The 26135-nt window shown below is 49.7% G+C and overlaps 5 protein-coding genes and 1 pseudogene across 5 annotated transcripts; 4 read left to right on the forward strand and 2 right to left on the reverse strand.

Annotated features, from left to right (window-relative positions):
• Window positions 1-1324: 1324 nt before the first annotated feature.
• On the reverse strand, window positions 1325-3069 carry LOC120664561. The gene is made up of 2 exons (XM_039943825.1): window positions 2064-3069; window positions 1325-1944 (listed from the first exon to the last, which is right to left on the reverse strand). Exons 1-2 carry the CDS (start codon window positions 2165-2167, stop codon window positions 1596-1598), a joined length of 453 nt encoding a protein of 150 aa, XP_039799759.1. The 5' UTR covers window positions 2168-3069; the 3' UTR covers window positions 1325-1595.
• A 279-nt stretch (window positions 3070-3348) lies between these two features.
• Window positions 3349-6820, reverse strand: LOC120664557 (pentatricopeptide repeat-containing protein At1g15510, chloroplastic-like). The gene is made up of 2 exons (XM_039943820.1): window positions 3809-6820; window positions 3349-3726 (listed from the first exon to the last, which is right to left on the reverse strand). The coding sequence occupies exon 1, from the start codon at window positions 6678-6680 to the stop codon at window positions 4089-4091; it is 2592 nt and encodes an 863-aa protein (XP_039799754.1). The 5' UTR covers window positions 6681-6820; the 3' UTR covers window positions 3349-3726; window positions 3809-4088.
• Window positions 6821-7035: 215 nt separating this feature from the next.
• Window positions 7036-11491, forward strand: LOC120664562 (annotated as a pseudogene).
• Window positions 11492-13003: 1512 nt separating this feature from the next.
• LOC120664558 (3-ketoacyl-CoA synthase 11-like) lies at window positions 13004-14832 on the forward strand. Its single transcript, XM_039943822.1, has one exon. The coding sequence runs from the start codon at window positions 13125-13127 to the stop codon at window positions 14631-14633; it is 1509 nt and encodes a 502-aa protein (XP_039799756.1). The 5' UTR covers window positions 13004-13124; the 3' UTR covers window positions 14634-14832.
• A 1403-nt stretch (window positions 14833-16235) lies between these two features.
• LOC120664560 (GTP-binding nuclear protein Ran-2) lies at window positions 16236-18727 on the forward strand. The gene is made up of 8 exons (XM_039943824.1): window positions 16236-16399; window positions 16493-16562; window positions 17264-17320; window positions 17405-17522; window positions 17717-17806; window positions 17889-18068; window positions 18171-18248; window positions 18365-18727. Exons 1-8 carry the CDS (start codon window positions 16397-16399, stop codon window positions 18432-18434), a joined length of 666 nt encoding a protein of 221 aa, XP_039799758.1. The 5' UTR covers window positions 16236-16396; the 3' UTR covers window positions 18435-18727.
• Window positions 18728-20127: 1400 nt separating this feature from the next.
• Window positions 20128-24907, forward strand: LOC120664559 (malate dehydrogenase, mitochondrial-like). Its single transcript, XM_039943823.1, has 7 exons — window positions 20128-20448; window positions 20531-20704; window positions 22163-22331; window positions 22453-22514; window positions 22915-23039; window positions 23678-23795; window positions 24512-24907. Exons 1-7 carry the CDS (start codon window positions 20215-20217, stop codon window positions 24650-24652), a joined length of 1023 nt encoding a protein of 340 aa, XP_039799757.1. The 5' UTR covers window positions 20128-20214; the 3' UTR covers window positions 24653-24907.
• Window positions 24908-26135: the final 1228 nt, after the last annotated feature.

The raw sequence follows: 26135 nt of genomic DNA on the forward strand, positions 1-26135 counted from the left end.
CGCTGCCCTCGGCCCTGCACGGATTGGGGGTCCTCCGCGGAGCAGGAACTCCAATGGCGGCGGTTAGCGGCGGAGGCGGCGTTCCGGTGGGGGATTTGGGGCGTGGGGGTGGCTGGGAAGCTTCACCGAGCCCAGGAGAAGCTAGATGTGGGGTCGGTTCGGGTCGTGGAGGGGAGGAAGGGAGGGCTCCGTGGCGAGGTAGGGGCGGTGGCGATGGAAGCTCGGCGGCGCTGGTGCTCCGGCGAGAGGGAACGGAGATGGCTGGGTCGAGGAGATGCAGGAGGTCGAGGGGAAGCTCTCAGGGGGGTTGGGGCAGACGGATGGTGGCCGGAGAGGGGACCTCCACGACGAGCTGGCGGCCATGGCGCCAACGGCTCCCGTTCAAGGCAGAGGAGGAACTGGGGCTCGGCTCTGGGAGCTAGGAGCGTAGAGGGAGGGTGAGGGGCTCGAATGGGAAACAAATGAGGAGGGGGAGAGCGGGGTAGGGGAGGGGCGCAGGTTGAGGGCGCCGGAAATGGCGTGCAGGGCAGCCCTGCGTGGAGCGGTGGCGACGTGTGGTGCGCGCGCAGGGGCAAGGAGGGGCGGTGGTGCAGCTGGTCGGCACCCTGTCGGGGGCGCTGGTTGGGGAGGCCATTGGCGCGGCTCGGCGGCAGAGATGCCCTACCGCGTGGCGGCCGGGGCCTGCGCTCGCCGGCGACTCCGCACGCCGCGAATCCCCCACCGGAACGCCGCCTCCGCCGCTAACCGCCGCCGCCGGAGTTCCTGCTTCGCGGAGGGCCTCGGCGCCGGCCGCGGCCGCTTCTTGCCCGTTCTGGCCGGAGGAGGGGGAGGCGGGCGGCGACAGGAGGTGCGGCGTGGCAGCGCGTGGGAGATGGGAGGGAGAACTGACAGATGAGTCCCACGTGAATAGGGGCTTGAGTTGTAGGCCCGCTGGAGTTGGGTCTCAATTTGAGCCCCTATTTGTTGCAAGCCGACTTGCAAAGTGAAATTTGAGGGCTCAATTTTGCAGGCCCGGCTGGAGATGCTTTTAGGTTCCCAAATTTTTGAAGTTCAAAGTCTATACTATATCTATCAGTATTCGTTTTCTATTCCTTGTCAGGCACATACGTCACTGCTGCTATAGCATCTGCATCTCTTCCACCTTTCGCCCTTCTTGACGGGTGACGGTAGTCCTCAAATCACACCATTAGCCAATCATCAGGACCATCGCCGGTGGCCAGCCACCAGCACTCCAGCGATCAGGCTCAACACAAGATTTCTATCTGCACACTGCGACGATCAGACTCGGCGAGATTCAATATGAGATGAGCAACCTTCCCTATCATGGAGGATTTTAGGATCTTATTTTGCATTTTGCACCGGGCCTGAATAGGGGCCTTCGGGGAGAGAAAAAAAAAACAAGGAAACATAACACAAGAATTATTTCTTCTAAAATCTATAGGAACCAATACAATTTTCTTGAATCAAACCCCTTTTTTAACCCATCCCTTTCGCTAAGTTAATCATCCATTTTTTCAATTACATATACACCTAGAATTCTAGAAATGCAGCTGCGGGGTGGAGTTCCAGTGTGTGGTCGGGTCAGCTACTTTTGCCTAGAGGGAGAAGCAGCCCAGGCTAGAGTGCGGCGCCAGGAAGGGCGCCACCGCTTCGGGAGCGAGGGCCCTGTCCGGCGCGCTGATGTTGTTGAACCTCCGGCGGGCCGACGGGCGCGGCAGGTTCTCCGGCACGATGTTCTCCAGCGAGTTGGCGCGCCACGCCGGGCACTCCCTGCGGTCGCTCCACCGCGGCGGCGCCCGCGCGTCCACGGCCACGGCATCGTCGCCGGCGGTCCTGGGGACGGCCGCCCCGCCCCGCGCGAGGGCCGCGTCGCCGCCGGGCGCAGCCGTCGCGATCACGACGCACGCCGCGGCCGCCGCGCACGCTCGGCGCAGCCCGCCCGCCCTGCGGCAGATCGAGATCGCGCGCACGCGTGTCAAACCATTGTCCTTGGCCATTGCTGCCGGCGGGCACACGATGCTGCAACGGATCCTGAGCTACAAAGTGGGAAGTTGGAAACTTACCACGGGGTAGCCGTGGCTGCTGGTGGCGACGGTTGCAGGCGAGCGCTGGCTTCTTTGACGGGAGCTAGAGGCTTGAGCGAGCAGCTGATGGAGGAAACCGCCATGTTTGAGTCCCAAGAGCTTCGCTTGAAAAACAGCAGAGGCTTCTTCGTGTTTGGCGGCAATTGAGACGACTTGTTGAGATCGACGGTAGTTTAGGCTGGTCCGAGAGCTTGGAAGCTATATAGGCTGTTCCATGGAAACTGGCGGGGTGTTGTTGGTGACCAGAGACAGAAAGAGGGAGCAGAGAGAGAGGTTCCTGGGCGGTCGGTTCGGACCTGGGCGCTGGATTCTAGCGGCGGGAGCGTGCACTAGTTCTCTCCGGCCTCCGCTAACTTGGCGTGTGGAACCACCGGTGGCGTGTCACACGGTGCGCTAGGCACGTCGGGAGCGCGGGCCCCAGCCGGTTAGATATTTGCGTGCCCGGTCGCGTCGCGGTTTGGCTCTGCAAGGCAAGAGGCGGGTAGGCAGTAGAGTTCGGGGGTTCGGAACCAGTGAATTCTCTGAGGAGCAGGCACGAGGCACCTCCCAAACCAACACCGTGTGCGCGACGCATCCCGTCCAGATGACCCGCTGCTCGTTGTAGTTGGTGTTGGTGTTGGTGTTGCGTATGGTTCGATCTGCACAGCGGCGGGCGGCTAATAGTCTGCCGTCGGCCCTTGGCATGTTGTGGCCGTGCCAGAACGCGCGGCGAAACAGGCGCCGGGCTTCCTCTTTTGCCGCACGTTTCAACTAGACTACCAGCCCCGACCGAGAGCGGAGCCGAAGCTAGAGGCTCCCAGCAAGGCAACGAATGCGCCCCTCTTTTCCCTTGGCTCGTTTTCTGTTTTCAGTTCCGATTTGGCAAACGGAGGTTTCAGGGCTCCGGTCATCGTGGGGCCGTTTGGTTTGTACTGTTCTAGAGCGTGCTAATAAATAGATACTGTTTCAGAACAAGCATGGGGAACTTCCATAATAAATAGACTAAAACAAGGTCAGTATTACTCCATTCATATACTGCAACGGCATACGGAAAGCAACCAGATGACATGATTAAATATTGTGTTTAAGATAGACATGTTTGAGTGCAGGAAGTCAGATTACTTTAGTTTGGAACATTTGTTATCCATATTCAGATCATTTACTAAACTTGTAGGAGACTAGGCTGCAAAATGGAGCACAATAGTTGCCCAAGTGATTTGGGGCTTGCTGATAATATCAAAATGAGCTTGCAAGAAAAGAAGAGGCCATTTCCAAGATTTCTATATATCACAGGAACTCTTAGTCTTGAATTATCTATCTGCATGGTCCAAGCATAAATCCGCATCCCAGATTTTCCTTTTAGGTGTACATGCTTTATCAGCTTTTGTTTTCCAAATTACACCAAAGGACACAATGCAAAGCCAAAATATATAATTTGAAGTTTCACATACTTAATATGACAAACAATGGCAAAATTGCAGCTCTATATCTCACTAGACTATGGTTGATAGGCATTAGAATTACATTTAAGACTAATAAAGCCTATTCAACAAAAAGTTATACACCAACTAAACTATCCTCTATAGCTCAAGCTTACTTGATATTTCTTTTTGGCAAGTCGTTGGAAGCAGATATAAGTTCCAAGAGTCACTGCTTCAGGAGACTGAAAGGAAGGAACATAACTGTTAGACAAGCAACATGACCTCTTTATCAACTAACCAAAGAAAAGAGGAGCGAGAAATTACCTTCAATGTGCATGATCTGTGAGAATCTGAAGTTGCATTAAATGAGTATAATTTTTGCACTTGCCCTGCAACAAGTTAACTATCTGCACAAAACTGCTATCTATAACTCAAAAATATGAGTTCTGTTGATCCAAGCAGTGCTGCTGCTGCCCATGTTCCCTCTGCCAATGTGCATGTATCCAGCTTGCCCTGCTACTTGCTAGCGACTGGCGTGTACCCTATAAATAATAGCACAAGGGTATATGCAACATAACTAGCTAGTCTCCCCTCTGCAAGTCCCTCACACATAACCTTCATCTCCGCATGTACAACTTCCATCCTTAAAATGGTGGAGTTGGTTACTGTCCCTAACAATTATATCTCTTCGTACGATGTTAGAAATCATCTTCAATATCGTGTGACAACTCTGGCATGTGCACTGGTTTTTGGTGACAGAAACCAGGGTGCCAGGTGCGGTATTGATCAAACCAAAAGCAACAGCAAGTCTTTCGCTGTGACCACAAAAGATGTCATCCTTGGATACTTCTTTATCTTCTGGAGAATGAGATTCAACAGGAGCCCAGCCAGATGCTTTCATCCGCTCATATATTCCTTCAAGAACAGTATTTATTTCTCTGATCTGTGGATGTGATTCATCATCCGTAAGAAATGCATGGACCACTCCTTTAACCTCAACCCAGCTACATCCAGAAACATGATCCAATCCTCTATCCCGCATGGTTTTCCTCACCCTGGCCAATTTATCCCATCTTTCAGCATCAGCATATAGATCACACAAAAGAATATGATATCCAGAATCATTAGGCTCCAATTCAAGAACATATTTTGCCGCAACCTCACCAAGTTCAACATGCCGGTGTATCCGGCATCCATTTAGCAAGGCTCCCCAAACAGCAGCATCCGGTGCGATAGGCATTTCATTTATGAAGTTGTGAGCTTCTTCCAGTTGCCCAACACGACTTAGCAGATCCACCATGCATGCATAGTGCTTGAGATTTGGAACAATGGAGTATTTCTCAGTCATGCTGTGAAAAAGTTCCCAACCTTCACTGACCATTCCACCCCTACTACAAGCACATAACAGAGCAACAAACGTAACTTCATCCGGACACTCCCCAGTTTTCACCATTTGATTGAAGAACGATAGAGCAGTATCCCCATGCCCATGAGCTACAAAACCAGCAAGCAAGGTATTCCAAGACACAACGTCCTTTGCACCGTGCGCACAGAACTGTGCCCAAGCATAACCTGTCTGCCCACATTTTACATACAAGTCGATAAGGGCATTGGGCAAAAAACCTTCAGATTCAATACCATGCCTTAAAACATGTGCATGGATCTCCTTACCACTCCTCAAAGCCCAAGTAGCAGCACAAGCAGCCAGAGCAGCTATGAAAGTGACAGAATTGGGCTTTACATCTGCCAGCATATGCCTGAAATAATAAAGAGCCTCAAAGTTCCTATGGTTGAAGCAAAATCCTGCGATCATTGAACTCCATGATACCACATCCTTCTCAGGCATGCACTTAAAAACTTCAATAGCCTTATCAATGTGCTTGGACTTTGCATACATTTCAAGGAGTGCATTTGCAACTACGATGTAGCTCATGAATCCCGTGCTCTCAGCAAGCTCATGCAACTTGACGCCAACATCCAAACGCCCCAAGCAAGCACAAGCAGCAAGGGCACTTGCAATAGTAATATCATCAGGACTTACATTGTTCACTTCCATCAGTGCATACACTTCAAGAGCTTTATCTGGGAAGCCATTTTTCTCGTACCCAGATATCATAGCTGTCCATGACATGGCATCTCTAGTATCCATTCTTGAGAACACTGTTCTTGCTTGCCCCATCATGCCAAGACTTGCATACATTTGAATCAAAGAGTTACAAAATGCAACATCAGTGGCAAAACCCCTCTTCACAGCAAGCCCATGCATTTCCTTTGCAAAACTTATATCTGACAACAAACCGGATGCAACAGTCACGCTAGTTATCGTCATGAGGTTAGGCTGCACCTCATCCTCCAGCATTGTAAGAAACAACTCCAACCCTGTATTGCACTCACCATTCTCAAAATGCCCAGCAATCATTGCATTCCATGAGATACAGTCCATAATGGTCATACTGTCAAACACCTTACGTGCAGCCGCAGCATCCCCACATTTGGCATACATGGTCATGAGTGCGTTGAGGACGTCAACCTCGCCTCCAAACCAAAACCGGAGAACATGTGCATGCACCTCCCTCCCCATCCTCCAGTCTGGGACGCCGCCACAACTCCGCAGGACGCAGGGGAACGTGTAGACATCCGGCGTCAAACCAGCCCACATCATCCTGTGGTACAGGTCCAGCGCCTCCTCCAGCAACCCGGCCTTCCCGTACCCGCCCACCATGACGTTCCAGGAGAAGACGTCCCGCTCGGGCATTTTGGCGAACACCCTCCACGCCTGCCACGTCTCCCCGAACCTGACGAGCATGCTGAGCATGGCGTTTCCGAGGCGGAGCCCGAACCAGGCGTGCCGGTCGTCCGCGTGTGCGCACGCGCGCAGCCCGGGTTCCACCGCGCGGCGCCACTCGCAGAGACGGAACAGCGCGACGTAGGAGTCCTCGTCGGGCGGCTCGGCAGAGGACTCGAGGAGCCAGAGCGCCTGCGCGAGCTGGCCATGGGAGCAGAGCGCTCGCATCTCCGCGCTCGGGTCCGCGGAGAAGGAGGTGGAGGCCGACGCCGAGACGGCGGCCGAGCTGAGGCGTCGTGGGCGCTTCTCGGGGGAGAAGCGGGTGGGCGGGAGGGCGCGCGGCGAGGGAAGGGAGGCGGCGAGTGGGAGGAAGGGTGGGTTGAGCGCGGGCTTAGTGGGCGGGCGCGGCATCTCGGAAGGCGGCGGAGGAGGCGCGCATGGCGCTGGAAGCCGCAGCCGTGAGGTTTTGGAGAGGTTTGGGGAAGGCGAGGTTGAGGAGCGCGTGGCCAATCTCGTGGCCGCTTGCTCCGCGAGCGCGAGTGGATAAGCAGAGCGTGTGGGAAGCCAGAGGGGTTAACGACATTAACGCTCTCCTCCGTAATCACCCAGCTGATTGATTAGGGACTTCATCAATATTAATGGGCTGTCATCTCTGTAGGGGCCTTAAATTGGCCCAATTGTGTGAAGAGCGGAGCCCGGCCCGGCCCAAGACCAGACATGTCGAGGAAAATTCACTGCTCTGAATTAATTTTCCAGTCCTGAATAAACTGGAGGCAGGGAGGAAGACACGAAGCATCATCCCAGGTTGCGACAATGGCGTCGGCCGTCGGCAGCTGCTGCGACCGCGAAGCCGATCCCTCTCCCGGCGGCGCCACTCCGCCGCCGCGGCGGCGGTTGTTGCTGGAATACCAGACCAGTTCCCCTCGCCGCGGCGCGGCTCAGGGTCTCCGCCGCCTCGTCGGACGTGCCGGACTTCCTCTCGTCCAATTGGTCAGTACCGCCGTTTCAACTTCCCTTACCCCTTGCTGCATCTTGCTGTGCGCGTGTGAGAGGTCGACTAGGTTGAGTACACGCTACTAGATTTGGGAAGATTAGGTTGCGTAATCAGGAGAGACCGAGAGACACGCTTGTCCTGATGGGGCTTGTTTTTTTGGTTTTTAGTGTGTTCTCAAACACATTTCGGTGGCTACTTCCCCGCTTTTCCAACAATAAAGTAAAACTGCTCACTATATTGGGAAAATTTTCATGAAAATTTCATTAGATTGGTTACTGGTATCTCTTACCGTGATGCTTACAGTTCAGAATCAGACGAAAACTCGAGGGAGAAAAGTATGCCATTATCAGTCCAAAAATGATGTTTTCAAGTGCATAAATTAACCAAATATCATATTATCATCGGCAATAAAAGTGGCTGAAATCAAGTTTATCTACGCTTGGCTAAGTCTATCTGGCTAAATGAACTGTCAGTGATTGGATAAAACCAAAGAGTCAAGTGATTCCCCATCTATTTGAGGCATCTGATTGTAGTACAGAGATTTTTTTTTCGCAAACGTGACTGGGCACGTATTTCATTAAGAAGAAAGCAATACGACCAATACAAACCTTAATAGACAGAGGCTATTAAGGCAGAAACAAACACCACTCAGCAAGTGGCGGACAACCACACAACAAACATGAACAGCAAGAACAACGGAGGATGAGACTCACCCGAACCTACAGACCTAGCCACAAATGAACCTGCTTAAGAAACCTACAACGTTAAGGCTGCAAAGATCGACAGCACAACAAAGGTGGCAAAGCATCCATCCAACCAGCAAACCACGGCGGCAAAGCATCCGTCCGAGGTGGTTCCCGACCAACACGACAGCGGCGACAAAGCAACCGTCAGAGCAAACGACGGCAAAGCATCCGCCGCGAAGAGAGGGGCAGCAAAGCATCTGCCAGACGACGACCGACGCAGCCCGAACAAAGTAGATGCAACCGAGCGAAGATAGGCGCAAAAGCGGAAACTCTCCGAAGAGAGCAAGCGACGACCACCACCAAAGCTTCCAAGACGACGCCTCAAGGGAGGGAGCGACGCCAAAGGCGCCGTCGCCGCCCGACCACCATAGTCAAGGTTTTCACCCGGAGAGCTCACCGGAGAGGAGGGAAGGGGGAAAGATGACGCCTTCAACAAGGTTAGCGGCGCCTGAGAGTGTCGCCGTCATCGGCCCGAGAGCGGACGTAAGGCTTTCGCCTCCACCCAAATCCCTCCCCAAAGTCACCATGGAACCGAAGAGTCCTCCGGCTGGCACCCCGCCATGGTAGGCCACCAAGACAGGGCAGCCAGCGGGGGCGAAGCCAACCGCCCAGACGCCACCAAGAACCAGGCGGAGGGAGCACCGGCGCCCAGCGACCCAGGGCAAGAGCACCAGCCCCAGCCCCCACGAGGACGTACGAGCGCCCTCCCGGAGGCGGCGCACGCTCCTGGCAGCCCACCCCGGGGCGAGTAACGGCGGCGACGGGCCCCCGGCCACTCGAGGCCCGGCAACCCACCCCGGGGAGAGTACCGGCGGTGACGGCCCCCGGCCACCCGAGGCACGGCAAGCCACCGCGAGACCGGAGCAGGGCCAGACAGGAAGGGCGGCGCGACCGGAGGGAGCGCCGGCGACGGCTGCGCGCCCCTGTCCAACCGAACCCCCGGGGCACAGCACGCCAGCCGGCCGGGAAACAGGGGCGAAGACGAATCCGGCCTAGGGGACCTTGGATCCGGTGAGGAGGGCGCCGGATCCGGCCCGGCGACCGGCGGTGGAGCGCCGACGAGCGAGGTTGAAGGCCGGGGGGAGAGAGGTGGGAGGGAAGAGAGAGGAAGGGGGAGGAAGGGGGAGGAGCATAGCCGGCTTCGGCTCGGCCGCGGGCCGCCGCCGCCGCCCGGACGGTTGCTGGCGGCGGCGGCGGCCACCGGAGGCAGCACGGGTGGGGTGGTGGGCGGCGGCGCGGGGCGTCCCCCGAGTCGCCACCGAGAGCGACGCGAGAGCTAGCAGAGCCCAACAACTATAAGCAAGTACTTGTAGTACAGAGATGTAAACAGACACTAAAGCCTCAATATGCTTTTCTGTGGAACGAAACCACACTACTATTTTTTTCTGGCAAGAGTGGAATTTACCTTTCACCTACCAAAACAGTCACATAGTTACAGCTGTAGATGGTACAGGCTTATTATTCTTATGCCTGCATATTTTACAGCACGATGGTGGTTATTCATTCATTTCACTTAGGATTTGTTTGATTGGGAATAGCTAAACCACACATGACAATTAGACTACAACGTATCAGTTTGAACGTAATTAAGAATTGATAAACACTGTGTTAGGAGTGCCTATCTCCTGCAATTTCCAACAGCAGGTGCAGATTTTATGACATGTTGTGTCATTTCTGAAGACTGTTGCGGAACATCATTCCTAGTTTATTTTTGTCGTACTTGCATGTCACATATAGGGAATCTGTCATCTGCGGTGAACGGACCAATTCAGTTATGAAATGTTGATAAAACGCCCTTCGATTTGATGTTATAACCAGGGATTTATGTACCGAACTGCCATAGTGAAGTCATGTATTATTGTAACACCTAATGTTTTACTCATCTCCTGTATTTGCCATGCACATTGTGTTATCAGTCCTACCTAAAACTGCATAAATAACTTAAACTAATGGCATGGTTTAAAATCTTCCAAAATTTGCAGTTATTAGATACTGCATACCAGGACACTATTACTCCTTTTTCCTAATAAAGTTGTTTATAATGGCTGGATTTGATGACTTTCAAGCCTCTACTAAGGAGTAGAAGCTTGTTAGGTTTGGTCAGGTATACAGCACACCAATTGCATTTGGAATAGCAGATTTTTATGGCATACTATACCAGATGTAGACTTAGATTGGCATACCACATGTGTACTAACTATGAACATCGGTGTGAGCTTCCTAAACTGGCTGGATCTTACTGTTGTTTCTTGACTCTTTCAATTTTGCTCCAGGCTTGAGACACTCAAGAGAAAGCCATTTGGTCCCAGGTTGAATGTAAATGCCCCATCTGAAATAATCACAAAAGAGCATAATTATTCAAATATTGATTATGGACACTTTAAATGGTTCTATCTTTCAGTTTAGTGCAGAAGAAGCAGTGGAATACCAACTTGAGTCCTTGAAATACAATGATCAGCCCCGCCAGGATTATGGGATAGAGGTCATGTACCGGGTAATTACACAAGCATGAAAATCATTCATTTCATTGGACATAGTGTTAATGAAACCCAGCTTTGATCAGGCTGACGAGCCTCAGAGTCTTTATGTTCTTATTAGTTTGCAGGCTTCGACCCCTTTGAAAGGTCGACTTACTTCGGACGACAGTTTGATCTTTGACAGGTAGTCTAAAACCTATTCCTTTTGGCATATGCTGGCAGTCATAGTGTGTTACTTACAAACTGCCACCACTACTATTCCAGTTTGAACGCTTCCGACGCTTGTTTCACCATTCAGCTTACAGAGTGTTGCTAGGCCACAAAGAAAGAAAGATATTAAGCAGCTTATGGGTTGAAGAGGTATTCCCCCCTGGACATTCTTTTCTTCTGAGCTATAGAAAGCAAGACAAAACTAGATGAAAGTTAGCATAATTATAATTAGATCTCTATTCTCCAGCAACAAAATTTATCTTGTTCTGCGTCTCATTATGCCAAACAGAACCAATTTAAACAAAGAGTTTGGGTACAAGGAGCCTGTCCGGAGGAAGAAGGAATATTTCAGTTTACAATGGTTCAGGTACATGTCAGCTTGTCTTTCCCTTGCTGACATTTCAGTTATCTGATGATTTTAATCGACTGCTCTTGTAGAGAGTCGGAGGCTCGTGGGATGGTTACTGGCTAGTGGCTAACTGAGAGCTTAATCAACGATGGGGACGCATTCTCTGGTGGTATTGCTTACTGATGTTGTGAATCGATGTAAATACTGATCCGGTAAATGTATAGCAGTGTAAAACGTTGGCTCAGGAATAGAATCTTCCTTCGTCGTTGAAGATGTGATACAATTACGAGGAGTGGCAGAACAGTAGTTAGTATGAGCAGTGCATAGAATTTGGCTTGGAGAAGATATGCTTTTCTGGAGATCTTTGGCAGTGTAGAACACGCTACTATTGCAGATAGCCCTTTCCCGTTTGCCACAAATGGTCAAACCTGCATATCCTTTAAGTACTTTTGTGCTGTACTCTTGCAGAAGTTTGCAGTAGAGCTTCCATAAATACCACAACCATGCTTAAGCCAAAAGGAAGGCGGCGGCGCGCTGCTTTCGTAAGAAACCGGATCTAGCCATACATGTGCGCGAGCACCTGACTTGCGAGCTCATCTTCGATGCTGCCTGCCTCAGCCTGCCGGTCAATGACGTAATCGAGCAGGTAAAACACATGCTTTTTTTTAGCAAACTACGGCGCTGTTCTTCTCTCTTTATGATCTTAACCTGTTGACCATCGCCGCTTTCACTTTTCGTGTTTGATCGAGGTTGTGGCGTCGCTCTCGGTCAGCATGTGTTCAGTCAGTGTTCTCGCGACCTACGACTAGTTAAAAAAACCATAAAAACAGAGACTGCCGGGCTGCACTGAATATACACAATTTTTCACGCTCTCCGGAAAAGGCGAGGGGGGAAACTTGCAGGGCTGATTTCTAGGTGACACGGGTGATGATTGGGCGGTCAGTGACGTGCTTGCGAGATGAAAGTAACTTGAGATCGACTGCGTATACATATATCCCACTAGGCATCTGACCAGGTGGTTTGGTGAAGGACGCAGCATCTCTTTGACCCTGCCTTTTTCGTCCCTGTTACTTGCGCTAATCGTCGACCATTGTATGAGATTGACCCTGCCTTTTTCGTACTGCTTGCTACTTGTACTAACCATCGACCACAGTATATAAGTCCAAAAAATCACTTGGAAAAAAAGTTCCAAGGAGAGGCATCGTGCTGCGCACGGTTGCATGAAAGCGAGCGCCGAAATGGTCCCGAAATAGCCACTCGCTCCCAGGCACGTACACCGTACACGTGCAAGTTACGATCCAGGAAATTAAAAAAGCGTTCACACCCCGCGTTCGTGTACCGCACCCCCGAGCTCCGCGCCCGGCCCCTGCCTGGCCCCGGCGCCCGCGCACGGCTCCACCGGCTAGCCGCCTCGCTCGGCCGCGCCCGCCACGTCGCGCTCGCTTGGGGCCGTCCCTTCCATCTCCTCCTCTCCTCCTTACCCGCGGCGCCCGGCCCGGCCCGGCCCCAAGCAACCGTCGTCGTCGAGCCCCCCACCCCACCCGCGTTGCGTCTCCAGACTCCAGGGCGCGTCAGGCGGAACGCATGAGCCGCCGCTGCTAGCGTGTCCGGATCCCCGGTTGCTTGCGCGCGGACGCCGGCACGCCGCACCGGCCCGACGGCGCGCTGGGTTCCCTCCTGCCTGCCGCCTCGCTGCGTCCGGCCGGCTGCTTGGTCGTTGCGTGGCCGTGCCGGGCTATCTTCTCTCGGTGGGTCTGGATCCCGCGCGCGGTCCGGCCGGTCTGGTCTGGTCTCCGAGTCCGATCGGGTAGGTGGGCGCCTTTTGTCGACCCCGTCACGCTTAGCTTTCCCGTGACATGGCTCTCGCCTGAACGCGCACCTGGGTGTTGGTGTAGGTCTCGGACTCGTACACCGCCTCGGATCGGTGCGCCCGCCTATATAGGCAAGGGCGCGCGGGCTGAGGGTCCGTCGGCCACACCACACGTCGAGGCAAGTTGTTCGGAGAGAGCAGTAGCAATCTCGTTTAGGCGGTGATCGGCGATCCTTGTCGTCCCCACGCGGGGTCTCGCTTCTGCAACAATGGCCGAGGCGAGAACAGAGCAAGCGCCGCCGCTGCTGCAGAGGAGCGGCATGCCGGACTTCAAGCAGTCGGTGAAGCTCAAGTACGTGAAGCTGGGGTACCACCACCTCATCACCCACGGCGCGTACCTTCTGCTGGTGCCGCTGCCGGGGCTGGTGGCGGCGCACCTCTCGACCTTGACGCTGCGGGACCTGGCGGACCTGTGGCAGAGCCTGCAGTACAACCTGGTGTCCGTGGTCGTCTGCTCCACGCTGCTCGTGATCGCCGCCACGGCGTACGTGCTGACGCGGCCGCGGCCCGTGTACCTGGTGGACTTCGCGTGCTACAAGCCCGACGAGGAGCGCAAGTGCAGCCGCGCGCGGTTCATGAACTGCACCGAGTCCCTGGGCACCTTCACGCCGGAGAACATCGAGTTCCAGCGCAAGATCATCGAGCGCTCGGGGCTGGGCGAGGACACGTACCTCCCGGAGGCCGTGCTCACAATCCCGCCCAACCCGTCCATGGCCAACGCGCGCAAGGAGGCCGAGATGGTCATGTTCGGCGCGCTGGACGAGCTGTTCGCCAAGACGGGCGTCCGGCCCAAGGACATCGGCATCCTGGTCGTCAACTGCAGCCTCTTCAACCCGACGCCGTCGCTGTCCGCCATGGTCATCAACCACTACAAGCTCCGGGGCAACATCGTGAGCTACAACCTCGGCGGCATGGGCTGCAGCGCGGGGCTCATCTCCATCGACCTCGCCAAGGACCTGCTGCAGTCGCACCCCAACACCGACGCCGTGGTCATCAGCATGGAGAACATCACCCAGAACTGGTACTTCGGCAACAACCGCTCCATGCTCGTGTCCAACTGCCTCTTCCGCATGGGCGGTGCGGCGATCCTGCTCTCCAACCGCGGCTCGGCGCGGCGGCGCTCCAAGTACCAGCTGGTGCACACGGTGCGCACCCACAAGGGCGCCGACGACCGGTGCTTCGGCTGCGTCACCCAGCGCGAGGACGAGGACGGCAAGGTGGGCGTGTCGCTGTCCAAGGACCTGATGGCCGTCGCCGGTGACGCGCTCAAGACCAACATCACCACGCTGGGCCCGCTGGTGCTGCCCATGTCGGAGCAGCTGCTCTTCTTCGCCACGCTCGTCGCGCGCAGGGTCCTCAAGCGCAAGGTCAAGCCCTACATCCCGGACTTCAAGCTGGCGTTCGAGCACTTCTGCATCCACGCCGGCGGCCGCGCGGTGCTGGACGAGCTGGAGAAGAACCTGAAGCTGACGGACTGGCACATGGAGCCCTCCAGGATGACGCTGCACCGGTTCGGCAACACGTCCAGCAGCTCGCTCTGGTATGAGCTCGCCTACACCGAGGCCAAGGGCCGGATCAAGAAAGGCGACCGCACCTGGCAGATCGCCTTCGGGTCCGGGTTCAAGTGCAACAGCGCCGTGTGGAAGGCGCTCCGGTCGGTGAACCCGGCCAAGGAGAAGGGCAGGAACATCTGGATGGAGGGGCCATCTGATCCCTAGGAATCGATCGTTTATTTCTGTTACGCTTTGTGTGTTGGTCTGCTAGCTGTTCTTACGTGAGGTGTATAACTGTGTTTAGTCTGCGGTATAGCCATGCTGCCTGTGGCAACTCAATTCAGGCAGAAGCAGTTGATGTCTTGTCAGATTGATGCCTTTTTATTCCCTTACGAGAAATCCATATTTCCTAGAGACTTTAGTAGGGAGGCAAGTTATATATATTTTAGACTAACCCAAAATGTTAATACAATAAACTAGAACAACATTCTGCATAAATAATTTGGGAGAAAAGTGAACCAGAGTGGGCATGCCATTCAGAACCGGATCCAGTATTGGATTAGGGGGGCCGGGCCCCTAGACCCCCACGAACAATTAAAAAAAACTTGACCTGCGGGGGGTAAGACCGTCCCCACGGCATTGTTTGAGAGGTAGAATGACCTTCTCACAGCAGGCCAAGAAAATCCCCGAACCCCTGCCCCACCCGTACATGGGGGGCCCGTCGCCTTGTGAGTTAGGCCGGGCCCCCACGAACAATTAATGGAGCCCTCTCTTGAGCTTCTCCTCCATTTTGAGAAGAAAGGAGGAGGAGGAGGAGGAGGAGGAAGAAAAAAGAGATGGAATGGAAGAAGAAATCAGCCTCTCATTTAATTATTTCTGAATCCGCCACTTTGCCATTATAATTAATTAACTGACCTAAGAGCATCTCCAACAGTTTGGCAAATGGAGTTGGCATCCTTGATTTTTGGCAAAAACACTTAAAACACCCCTCCAACAGTTTGGCAAACGACTTGGCAAAATATGACAAATTGGCAAAAACCCTTCCTCATCGCGCATATATGGCAACTTGGGAAAGGGCTTGGCAAATTCTCTCCCTGCTTGCATGCTGCGTACTGACCACGAAAATAAAGTCTTCTCCCTGCTTGCATGCTGCCTATTATTTTTTTTCATTTTGCCAAGTCCGAAATAGCAAACTATTGGAGATCGAACTGTTTTTTATTTGGCGAATAGTTTTGAGAGTTGGCAATCACAAAATTTGCGAAGTAGAATACGGCAAACTTTTGAAGATGCTCTAAAATATACTATTGAATATCCACTTGCATTCTTAACTGCAGGAGATCATCATGTTTTGATAAAATGGTATGCACAGAAAAAAAACTTTTATAATACTATAATTTTGCTATACTTTACAAATTAATTACAGCTGTGATGTACCTATCGCTTTCATTACCGACGAAGCAATAGATGTATGTGATCGGAGGATATATCAAGGTAGCACCTGGTACAATTCAAGCATATTTCCCTTTTTTAGTAAACTTCTAGACATATTTTCTTAAAAAATTAGCTATAACACATTGTTGACCTTAAACAAACACTGTATTATATCTCAGGCCCAAATATCAAACAGCCGAAACAGCCCACGCCCACGATTGTCGTGTGAACAACGAGAGAAAGCCCAAACGGCCCACGGTGCCTCTGCAACGGCACCCTCCGGATCCGACGGCCAGAAATCTCGCGTGGGACGAAAGCTAGCAGGATCCGATCCCCACCCGCCGCCCAAGATCCGGCGGCCACAATTCCTGCGTCCATCCAAAGCTAACAAAACCCCGCACCCCCGAGAGAAAAATAACACGCGACCGCAGCTATAAAACCCTGCGCCTCCACCGGCGGCTCACCCAACTCCGTTTCGAATTCTAGGGTTTTGCTGCTCTTCCGTGCTCTGAAGGCCGCATCGCCGCATCAGGTGCGGTTCCTCGCGTGCGACCGTAATGGTGAGTGCCCGTGCGGATCCGATTTTTTTTCATATTCGATATGCGGATCTGCGGTTTCGTGTGGTTGATCTGTGATGTTTTTGTGGTTTTCAGGCGCTGCCGAACCAGGGGACTGTCGATTACCCCAGCTTCAAGCTCGTCATCGTTGGCGATGGCGGAACAGGTGAGTTCCTAGCCTTAACGTGTCACGATTGTTTGTTAGAAACGGTAGAATATAATGTGTCGGGTTCCTATATGCAATTAGTTTCTACGAGATCTGATGGATCGCAACTTCTGATGTTGTGAAATCTGTCATGTTATGGTGCTCCGCGGTTGTAATATTAGATAGAGATTTTGGTGTTACTAATTTTAGTCATGCTCATGTTATGGAGTTGTAAGCTCTTTTGGATTCCTTGTTACATAGTCTGAACGATGGTACTACAAGTCAGGATCATATTGTTTTTTTTTTGTTTACAAAACTAGTAGTGATTCTGACAAATGCTTGCATCACAACTAGAGAACGATGCTTTGTATTTCATCTGTTAAATAGGTGAAATCCGAGTTCTCATGTAAATTAGGGGAGCACATGTGAAGACTAAATTTTTGGAATGCTCCCAGTAGAAATTCTGTGGATGCACAACTAGTTTGCTCCTTTAACATGACTACATGAGAAGGCTTGACATATGTTACTATGCCATTTATCAGTTTTGTTGTCTGTAATATTGTAGATTTCTTGGTCCCTACTTCCTATTGTTAAGGCATAACGATATTTACATCACTAAGTTTTAGTTACTTGATTATTTGTTCTCCACCTTGTATCAATCCTTTCTGAAATCCTTTTGGCAGCTGTACGAAATTTTAACCCTTGATGTCATTTGGTAACAGGTAAAACCACATTCGTGAAGAGGCATCTCACTGGAGAGTTTGAGAAAAAATATGAGCGTAAGTGCCATATTGACTTCGGCTTCGTTTCATCTACTTATAGTCAATAGTACTTCTGATTGCTAATGCATTACGTTGCTTCAGCAACCATTGGTGTGGAAGTTCATCCATTGGATTTTACTACTAACTGTGGTAAGATCCGTTTCTACTGCTGGGATACTGCTGGACAAGAGAAGTTTGGTGGCCTCAGGGATGGATACTAGTAAGTCCTATTTGTGATTATCTTTTTAGGAAATGTGATGATGTTTCTTGTAAATTTTGTTTGTATTAATGACTTCTTTCAGTGATATTTGACTAATCAAGTGAACATACTGTGTAAAATTATTGTGTCCATTCAGCATAAAAAGCTGTTCTCATTGCATTTGCAACTGCTTCTAATTTTCTATTACCATGCAGTATCCATGGCCAGTGTGCGATCATTATGTTTGATGTTACCTCAAGGCTGACTTATAAGAATGTTCCTACATGGCATAGGGACTTGTGCAGGTTTGTTTCAATCTTTTGTCTACTGTGCTAGATGTACAATTTCTGTTGGTAGATTCTGATGCTCAATGATGAATTCATGCAGGGTGTGTGAAAACATCCCCATTGTCCTGTGTGGTAACAAGGTTGACGTGAAGAACAGGCAGGTGAAGGCCAAGCAGGTCACCTTCCACAGGAAGAAGAACCTGCAGTACTATGAAATTTCTGCCAAGAGCAACTACAACTTCGAGAAGCCTTTCCTTTACCTTGCAAGGAAGCTGGCTGGGTAATCAACTCAGTACTTTTAGTTCTTTACATCTTTGGGCTCACAGCAAACTACCATCCGGCAACACATACTAATTCTTGTTATTGCCTTTGGTGTTATCAGGGATCCCAACATTCACTTTGTTGAAGCTGTCGCTCTTAAGCCTCCGGAAGTTACCATTGATTTGGCCATGCAGCAACAGTGAGTGTCATCTTTGCTCTTATCAACTGTCATTTTTATGTTTCTTCACCTGTAAATCTGTTGCCTCAGATTCAAAGTGCTGCAAGAGCTGATTCACTTCTCATTTTTACTTGCAGGCATGAAGCTGAGCTTACTGCTGCTGCAGCACAACCTCTTCCTGATGACGATGATGATTTGATTGAGTAGAAAGTGGATAATGAGTATCAGACTTGAGCTGATGGAGTGGTGCCTTGCCCAAGAGTTGTCTTGGGGCCGAACTCTCTCTAGAGTTAGTGTTGTCTGAACCTGGATCTTTTCCCGCCTCTCGGTCATGTTGCTACTTTTGAATGTCTGAAATCTTGATGGACATGCCGCCATGAATTTGCTGGCTCTTTATACATTGCTTTGTAACTCTGGTACTCTAGTTATTGATGGTGAACGTTGTTGTGGCAGTCTGCCTTCTACTTTCTCGACAATCTATCATATGAAGCTGCTTCGGACGTATTTCATTCGTTTTGGTAGTATTTTCCAATTCACAGCATGAACGTGAGAGGAGGGAGGGTAAAGGGTATGGAGGATGTGGACAGTGGGGACCGATTAATGGGGTGGACCGCGGTGTTGTCTGATAAATACGTATGTGTTCGTTATGGTTGGATTCGTGCAAGCTTTTCGTTTGATAATAACAAAGGTCAGGTTTGTGTAAAAAAACAAATTAAACCGGTTTTTCTTCTTAAATTAACAAAACTACTGCAAATAGACAGTGGGGACTGATATCTTGAAAGGCAAATCAATGGTTACCAACCGCCGAGCAACGAGATGTTGACCGGACCTGGTGTCGGTCGGGCAGCCGGAAGTCCGAAACTGATCGATTTTGAAGTAAAATTGTGCTGATGGTGCGCCTTTTCAAGTTGTGCTGAATCAAAAATGTCTCTCGACCTGCGCAGCCTCGGAGGCCAGGGCTGGGTTTATTAGCTGCCTTCGATCAGCTGTGAATTTGGCAATCCTTTCAAACGCTTTTTTTGGCTGGCTGGAGCCAGCGCTGGCTGGAGCCAGCGCTGGCTGGTTCCGTCAAAAAAAAAACCCAGTGACCAAACAGGGCCCAGCTTGCAGACCACCTACGCCGACGGAGTGAGGACGGACGCCAGCTTCCAGACCACCAGCGCCGAGGGTTCCAGAACCTGCGCCGACGGAGGGAGGACGGAACCAGCCAGCGCTGGCTCCAGCCAGCCAAAAAAAGCGCAGCCGAACGGGCTGGAACCTGGCCGCTGGAACATGCCGCTGTTCTTGAGCAGGCAAATCAATAGCCGCCCCGTCGTGCTCGCCGAGTTGCTGTGCACTTCAGTGCGGCAGCGACCCTTCCACCTCGGCCAGTCAGATAAACCCAGCGCAGAATCAAAAGAATATCACCTCGGCTAGCGGGCGGAGGCGTCGAGACGTTAAACCCTTCGCCTTTTCTCTCCCCCACCAACAACTTCTCCTTCACGCCGTGTTTTTTTTACATGTAAAAATTTTTACGTTGGAATTTTACTAATTTAAAGTATTAAATAAAGTTTATTTATAAAATTTTTTTATAGATGGGTTGTAAATCGCGAGACGAAACTAATGATGCTAATTAATCTATGATTAATCTATATTTAGCGGATTGTTATTGTAACATCACTGTTGCAAATCATAGATTAAGTAGGGACATTAGATTCGTCTCGCGATTTACAATCCATTCATGCAAAAAAGTTTTATAAATAGATTTCATTTAGTACTTCATGCATGTGTTCTAACATTTAATGCGATGTTTTTTGTTTACCGGATTTACAGATAAAAATCTAAACAGTGCCTCAATCCCATCCACAGCCTTTGGATCCTTCCTTCTGACGCCTCCCGCTATTAAACCACCACCACCCGCCGCCGCCGCCCGCCTGACCGTCTCCGCTCCCCTCACTAATCCACAGAGAGACGCGCCCCCGAGCGAGCCCAACTCCGAAAAGCCGCGATGAGGTCGTCTCTGCTGAAATCCACCTCCGAGCTCCTCCGCCGCAGCCGCGGCTACTCCTCCTCGGCCAACCCGGAGCGGAAGGTGGCCATCCTGGGAGCGGCGGGCGGCATCGGGCAGCCGCTCGCGCTCCTCATGAAGCTCAACCCGCTCGTCTCCTCCCTCTCCCTCTATGATATCGCGGGGACCGTCGGCGTCGCCGCCGACGTGTCCCACATCAACTCCCCCGCACTGGTACGCCCCGCTGCTGCCCTGCTCGGTCGACGCGCGCCACGGGCTCGGCTGGATCCGAGCTGATTGGTCTGGTGTTCCGCAGGTGAAGGGGTTCATGGGGGATGACCAGCTTGGGGAGGCGCTGGAGGGATCCGATGTCGTTATCATCCCCGCAGGGGTGCCCAGGAAGCCCGGCATGACCAGGGACGACCTCTTCAACATTAACGCTGGCATTGTTAAGGCGCTCAGCACCGCCATCGCCAAGCACTGCCCCAACGTAAGCGTCGCGCCCTTCCTCTCATTGTAGATCTGCAGTTTATGTATATAGATTTGGTTGGTTGGCACTGTACTTTTGGCAATCGGAATAGCCGGTGCTTGAATTTGGGGCAGATATAGTGTTCAATAGTGATCTGGTGTGTTCAGTGGCGGAGCTGGCACAATTTCACACCTAGGGGCCACTGATTAAAACTCTAAAAGTACTCAAACTAGTGCACACACCAATACTTGCAGTAGCGATAGTCTAAAAGTGTTTAAATTGCATGAATTAATTTATATTCTTTATTTCAAATCTAATTGTACCACAAACGCTATCAAAAACATCTCGCTCAGTATAGCATATCGTCTGGTAATTTAACCGATCATTCCCCATCTTATACCACAACTCTATCTTGTTGATTTTCATAGCTGAGAAAATGTAGGAGCATGAAAATGAAACGATTTGAATATCTGGACCTCTTCATTGAGTAATTCTAATACAAAATGGGACATAGATAAACTGATTCTAATCTACAATATCTGTTCAATTTGAGCGAAAAAATGGGGGATTACCTTGCAGGATTGGGAATCCAAACTAATTAACTGATCTTGTGCTTAAGGCAGTCTAGAACGAGCCTCGAGGCTGAGCCTCCGGGCTCCAGGCTCCTGCTGCAGACTGGAGGAGGTGCTGCCCTGAACGCGTGGCCTTTAGGCGAGGAGGCGCCGCTGCCTGCCGGTCCGGTCTATGAGCCGAGATTAAGACTCTGAGAGTGGAGAGATGGCCAAGGGACGCCGATCGTGCCAGGCTGACGGCGTCGGCGCCCGCCCGCCCGCCCTGGCTGCTCGCACGCTCTAGTTGCCGCCTAGGGTTCAAGCGCGCGCAGAGAGTCGAGGCTACAGCCCAGAGGGGTGGCCGCTCGTCCGCTTGTGCAAAGGATGGGCGAGCGCTCGGCCAGGCCGCAGGCCAGCTACCGGCAGACGCGCGAGCGCAAATTGCTGGGTCATTAGACCGTGATGGAGTTTGGGTCAGGCGGCTAGCTGACGCCTCGGGTCGCTTCATAAGAATGGTTGCTGGACCATGGGGGAAAATGATGGGTATAAGAGGTTATTTGGGCCACGCCTAGGGTCGTGGCCCTAGGCCCATATCCGCCCCTGGGTGTTGTAAAGTGGTGCACCTACCTAAAACTGACAGGCAACACTGTTTGCCCAAAACATCCAGAATTATGCCGTGCTAGTTGCCCGACTCAATGCCATCTCCTATTTCTAAGAGGGAACACTGCTCCAGAGCGCAGTTCACATGCATTCAGATATTGATCTGCAAACATTCCCATGCTTTGCATATGATCAACTTACTGTCTTAAATAAGATGCTAGATGATATTTGAGTGATCCATGCATGCTTGTTGTGTATATATGTCTAATGTAATTCTTCCAAGGCTATCACACTGATCACGGGCTTTGTTGATTATATGCTTGTTCAGGCACTTGTCAATATGATCAGCAACCCTGTCAACTCCACTGTCCCAATTGCAGCGGAGGTTTTCAAGAAGGCTGGTACTTATGATGAGAAGAAGCTGTTTGGTGTGACCACTCTTGATGTTGTTCGTGCTAAAACCTTTTATGCTGGAAAGGCGGGCGTGCCTGTTACTGGTAATAAGATGTTTGACTTGAAGATTGCTAGAATGCTAGAGACATTGCTAAAATGGTTGTCAGATTTGATTTGTCATCTTTCTCATTGTGAGTTGTTGCTACTTGCTGTGACCTTTTGCAGAGGTGAATGTTCCTGTTGTTGGGGGCCATGCGGGTATTACTATTCTGCCACTCTTCTCACAGGTATTATATCCACAGTTGTTGTTTCACTAGTAAAACAATGATATCCAAAATCTACCCAGTTAGAATGTATACAAGTCATATAACCAATGACGAAAGAGCCTTGTGGCATAAGCATACCCGCAATGATCAAGTACTGTAAGTGTATGAATATTTTTGACGAAACATGCAATTTGATTAGCAAAGAGGTTGTATTTTGGGGACAGGGGTCAACAGAGTATGTTTGCTTAGAGCCCTAGACTAGTTCAATAATTTCAATTTTTCAACTGCGCATAAGGACTCTAAAGCTATCTTGGGTTAGTGTTTGTCATGCTCAATGTATTCTACGTTGTGCCTCGTATCTTAAAAGCTAATAACTCAAACATAAACTTCAAGTCAAAATCAATTTGTCTGTTTCGTACAGGCCACTCCTGCAAGCAATTCATTGACCCAAGAAGACATTGTGGCCCTCACCAAGAGGACACAAGATGGTGGAACGGAGGTTGTTGAAGCCAAGGCTGGAAAGGGCTCTGCAACATTGTCCATGGCGTAAGTCTATAAAACATATGGACCTTTGTAAGCATGTCTTTTGGTTGGACTAGAGAACCTGTAACTAGCATAACCTATCTGTTTACGATCTATTGAATTTTATGGATACTGCTGTCTATCATTGCAACTTGTCCATCAGTAGATGCTTGAATTTTCTAATTTTCCGAGAACTTCCTGTGACATAAGTTAGCTGCTGCAACTCTCCTGCACAAGCTTATAACATTAAAGCTAGTGAACTGCATGTGGCCGAAATTCGGTGCTATTAAGTATGCATTCTTACTGCTATATCATGGTTCTTCATGTATTCCTTTGATTGTATATCGACTGCATCAATTTATTGTTGGAACTGGATGCATATTAATCTATCTGATTGTAATGAACATCATTTGTAGCTTATGCCATGCATTATACATGTATAATTGAACTAAGCCCGTGAATATAAGAGACATTCCTTGAACCGCACCTGCTTCTATTTTTGTCTACAGAGTTTTTTTAGACTGTATTCTTTCAGAAAAACTTGCACATTCTACTCTGTTCCCATCAAGCTTTGTTATACATAATAACCATATTAGCTTTATGCTGATTTCAGGTCAAGCTCTGCTGCAATTTGTTTTACTAATATTTATTTTTGGGTGCAGATATGCTGGTGCTGTGTTTGCAGATGCATGCTTGAAGGGTCTTAATGGAGTTCCTGACGTTGTAGAGTGCTCTTATGTGCAATCAACTGTGACGGAGTTGCCGTTCTTTTCCTCCAAGGTACTTATCTAATGTGTAAATATGTAAAGTGCAGTTATGTTTTATCATATGGTCAAAGTAAATTTTCTTGGTCCTTGCTTCCTGTTATCCTTTTTTTTTGTTAAAGGCTTAAACCGGTTACCAACATTGAAATTACCATGCTATAATTTGATTCACACTTATATATTATATAAGTCAATGTATTATTTAAATTTGGAGGCAAGGATCCAAATCATAGGTTCTGTGCCCTGAATTATATGTGTGGTCTGAGGCATTAAACTATTATCTTTATTTTTGTTGTTTCTTTAAGTTTATAAAACTGTCTTATCGATCTGTCTTGCATGTCTTATCGGATTAAAGGTTCTGGAGTGTTGAACTGTGAACCATTGCCATTTTGGTGTTTTCTTCTTGAGAATCAGTGTGATGTGGCTTGGCCATATGGTTCCTTGTAGCATGTTCCTGTTTCCAGGAACATTGAAGATGTGACGAGTGGCATATCACATTCTTTTACAATGTAATGGTTTTCCCTGTCTTGTCCGCTGGAAGAGGGCATTTTAATACTGGCTGATCAAAATGATGTGTTCTTCAGTAAATACCACTAATGCCAGTGCCTTAACTATACAAGTTAGATGGACTCCTAGTGTATTGTTGCACTCAATTTTGATTATTTTCTCTCAAGAGACGGTCTTCATATACTGCTTGGTAGAGTTTTAACACCAGTCCCTTTCATGCTACAGGTACGCCTTGGCAAGAATGGAGTGGAGGAAGTGCTTGGTCTGGGAGAGCTCTCCGACTTTGAGAAGCAGGGTCTGGAAAACCTCAAGGGCGAGCTGAAGGCTTCCATTGAGAAGGGTATCAAGTTCGCCCACGGGAACTAGGCACTTTGCATGGACTCTTTAACAATTCATGTCAAGCTGAGATCTCTTGAAATTTTTGTTTGCCTGCCTTTTTCTGCCCCTCTTCTGCTGGGAAGTCGAGGCGTTGTGCTCCACAATAAAAATCCAGCAGCTTAGTTGCCAACCTGTACAAAACTTGTACCAGAAACAACCACACCGGTCACCGGTGCCTTTTGTGCTCGGCCAATATCTTGGTGAGCCGTGACGGAAATGGGAACGGACTTGCCACTTGCTCGATCCCGCTTGTTATTCTGGTTTTGGCGCTGCTAGGTACCAATCTGCTGTTCCACGTGAGACCTTGCACTGTTGAGCGGAACATTGCTGGTTCGTAGGGCCGGCTTGTGTTTTCGGGGGCCCGAACCGAACCTAAAGTACGAGTCCCCTACTAAAATAAATATCAAGCTTATTTTGTATTATTGGAACAATTGCAAGACTGCTTTTGTTTTGAAGATCAACTACACGTTTGCTCTTATTTTTTAAACTTTGTATGTTTTGATTTTGTATTTAGTCTTTCAATTGCATGGTTGCCCTTATTTTACTGCAAAATTATCTCTGTTTTGCACTCAAACAGGAGCAACCATGCAACTGGAAGAGTAAAAACAAAGGTAAATATGCAAAGTTGAAAAAACAGGAACAAATGTGTAGTTGAACTTCAAAACAAGGGCGGTTTTGCAAATGGCCCTGTATTATTTGGTGAAACTGTTGTATCAAAATGGATATAGGATTAGTAGCCATTCTAGGGAACTGACATTAAAATTTTATTCGAATCAAGAAGGTAAGAATGAAGCAAAAGTACCATAAGGAACTAAAGGCTAATCAATGAAGACTTATCTATTTTTCTTAGCCATCAAAGGGTGCATACGTTTTAGGTGGGAAATTGTGAAAAGCACGCAAAGAATGCATGATGGAAGAAAAATAATGAATTAATAGTGATACGAGCAATAGAAAGGGTGATTATGCGATAGAAAGGGTGATTAGGCGAACTTGTACAAGGTATTTGCTTGTTTAAGTTGGATGCTTAATATGTGTATGTATATGTACTAGTACAAGTATTCTAGGTTGGGGGGCCTTGGCATTCTGGGGCACTGGATGGTTGCTGCGGACAGGGGTGTAAATTGATGACCCTTAGGTGCCTCTTTAATTTTTTTTAATTCAAAATTTTGTACTAATTTTTAAAGTGGGATCTCATTTTAAAAAATTACTATTAAATTTTAAACTAAAAAGGGTTAGAAGTGCATCTAAGAGTTGTTAATTTGCACCCCTAGCTGCGGTCCTACTAGTTCAGGTCAAAATCCTAAGGGTCGAAGCAACGTGCTATCTGGCGAGCAACGTGTGGTTTTCAGTTGTAGATCCTGGAACGAGCATGTGCCGCTGAAAGAGTTACTTTGTTCGCTTGGCTTGTCAGCCAATCAGTTAGCAGTACTTTTCTCTCACACCAAATCAGCATCAGCCACCACCCATTAAC

Source organism: Panicum virgatum, chromosome 3N (assembly GCF_016808335.1).
Source record: "Panicum virgatum strain AP13 chromosome 3N, P.virgatum_v5, whole genome shotgun sequence".
Classification (NCBI taxonomy): domain Eukaryota; kingdom Viridiplantae; phylum Streptophyta; class Magnoliopsida; order Poales; family Poaceae; genus Panicum; species Panicum virgatum.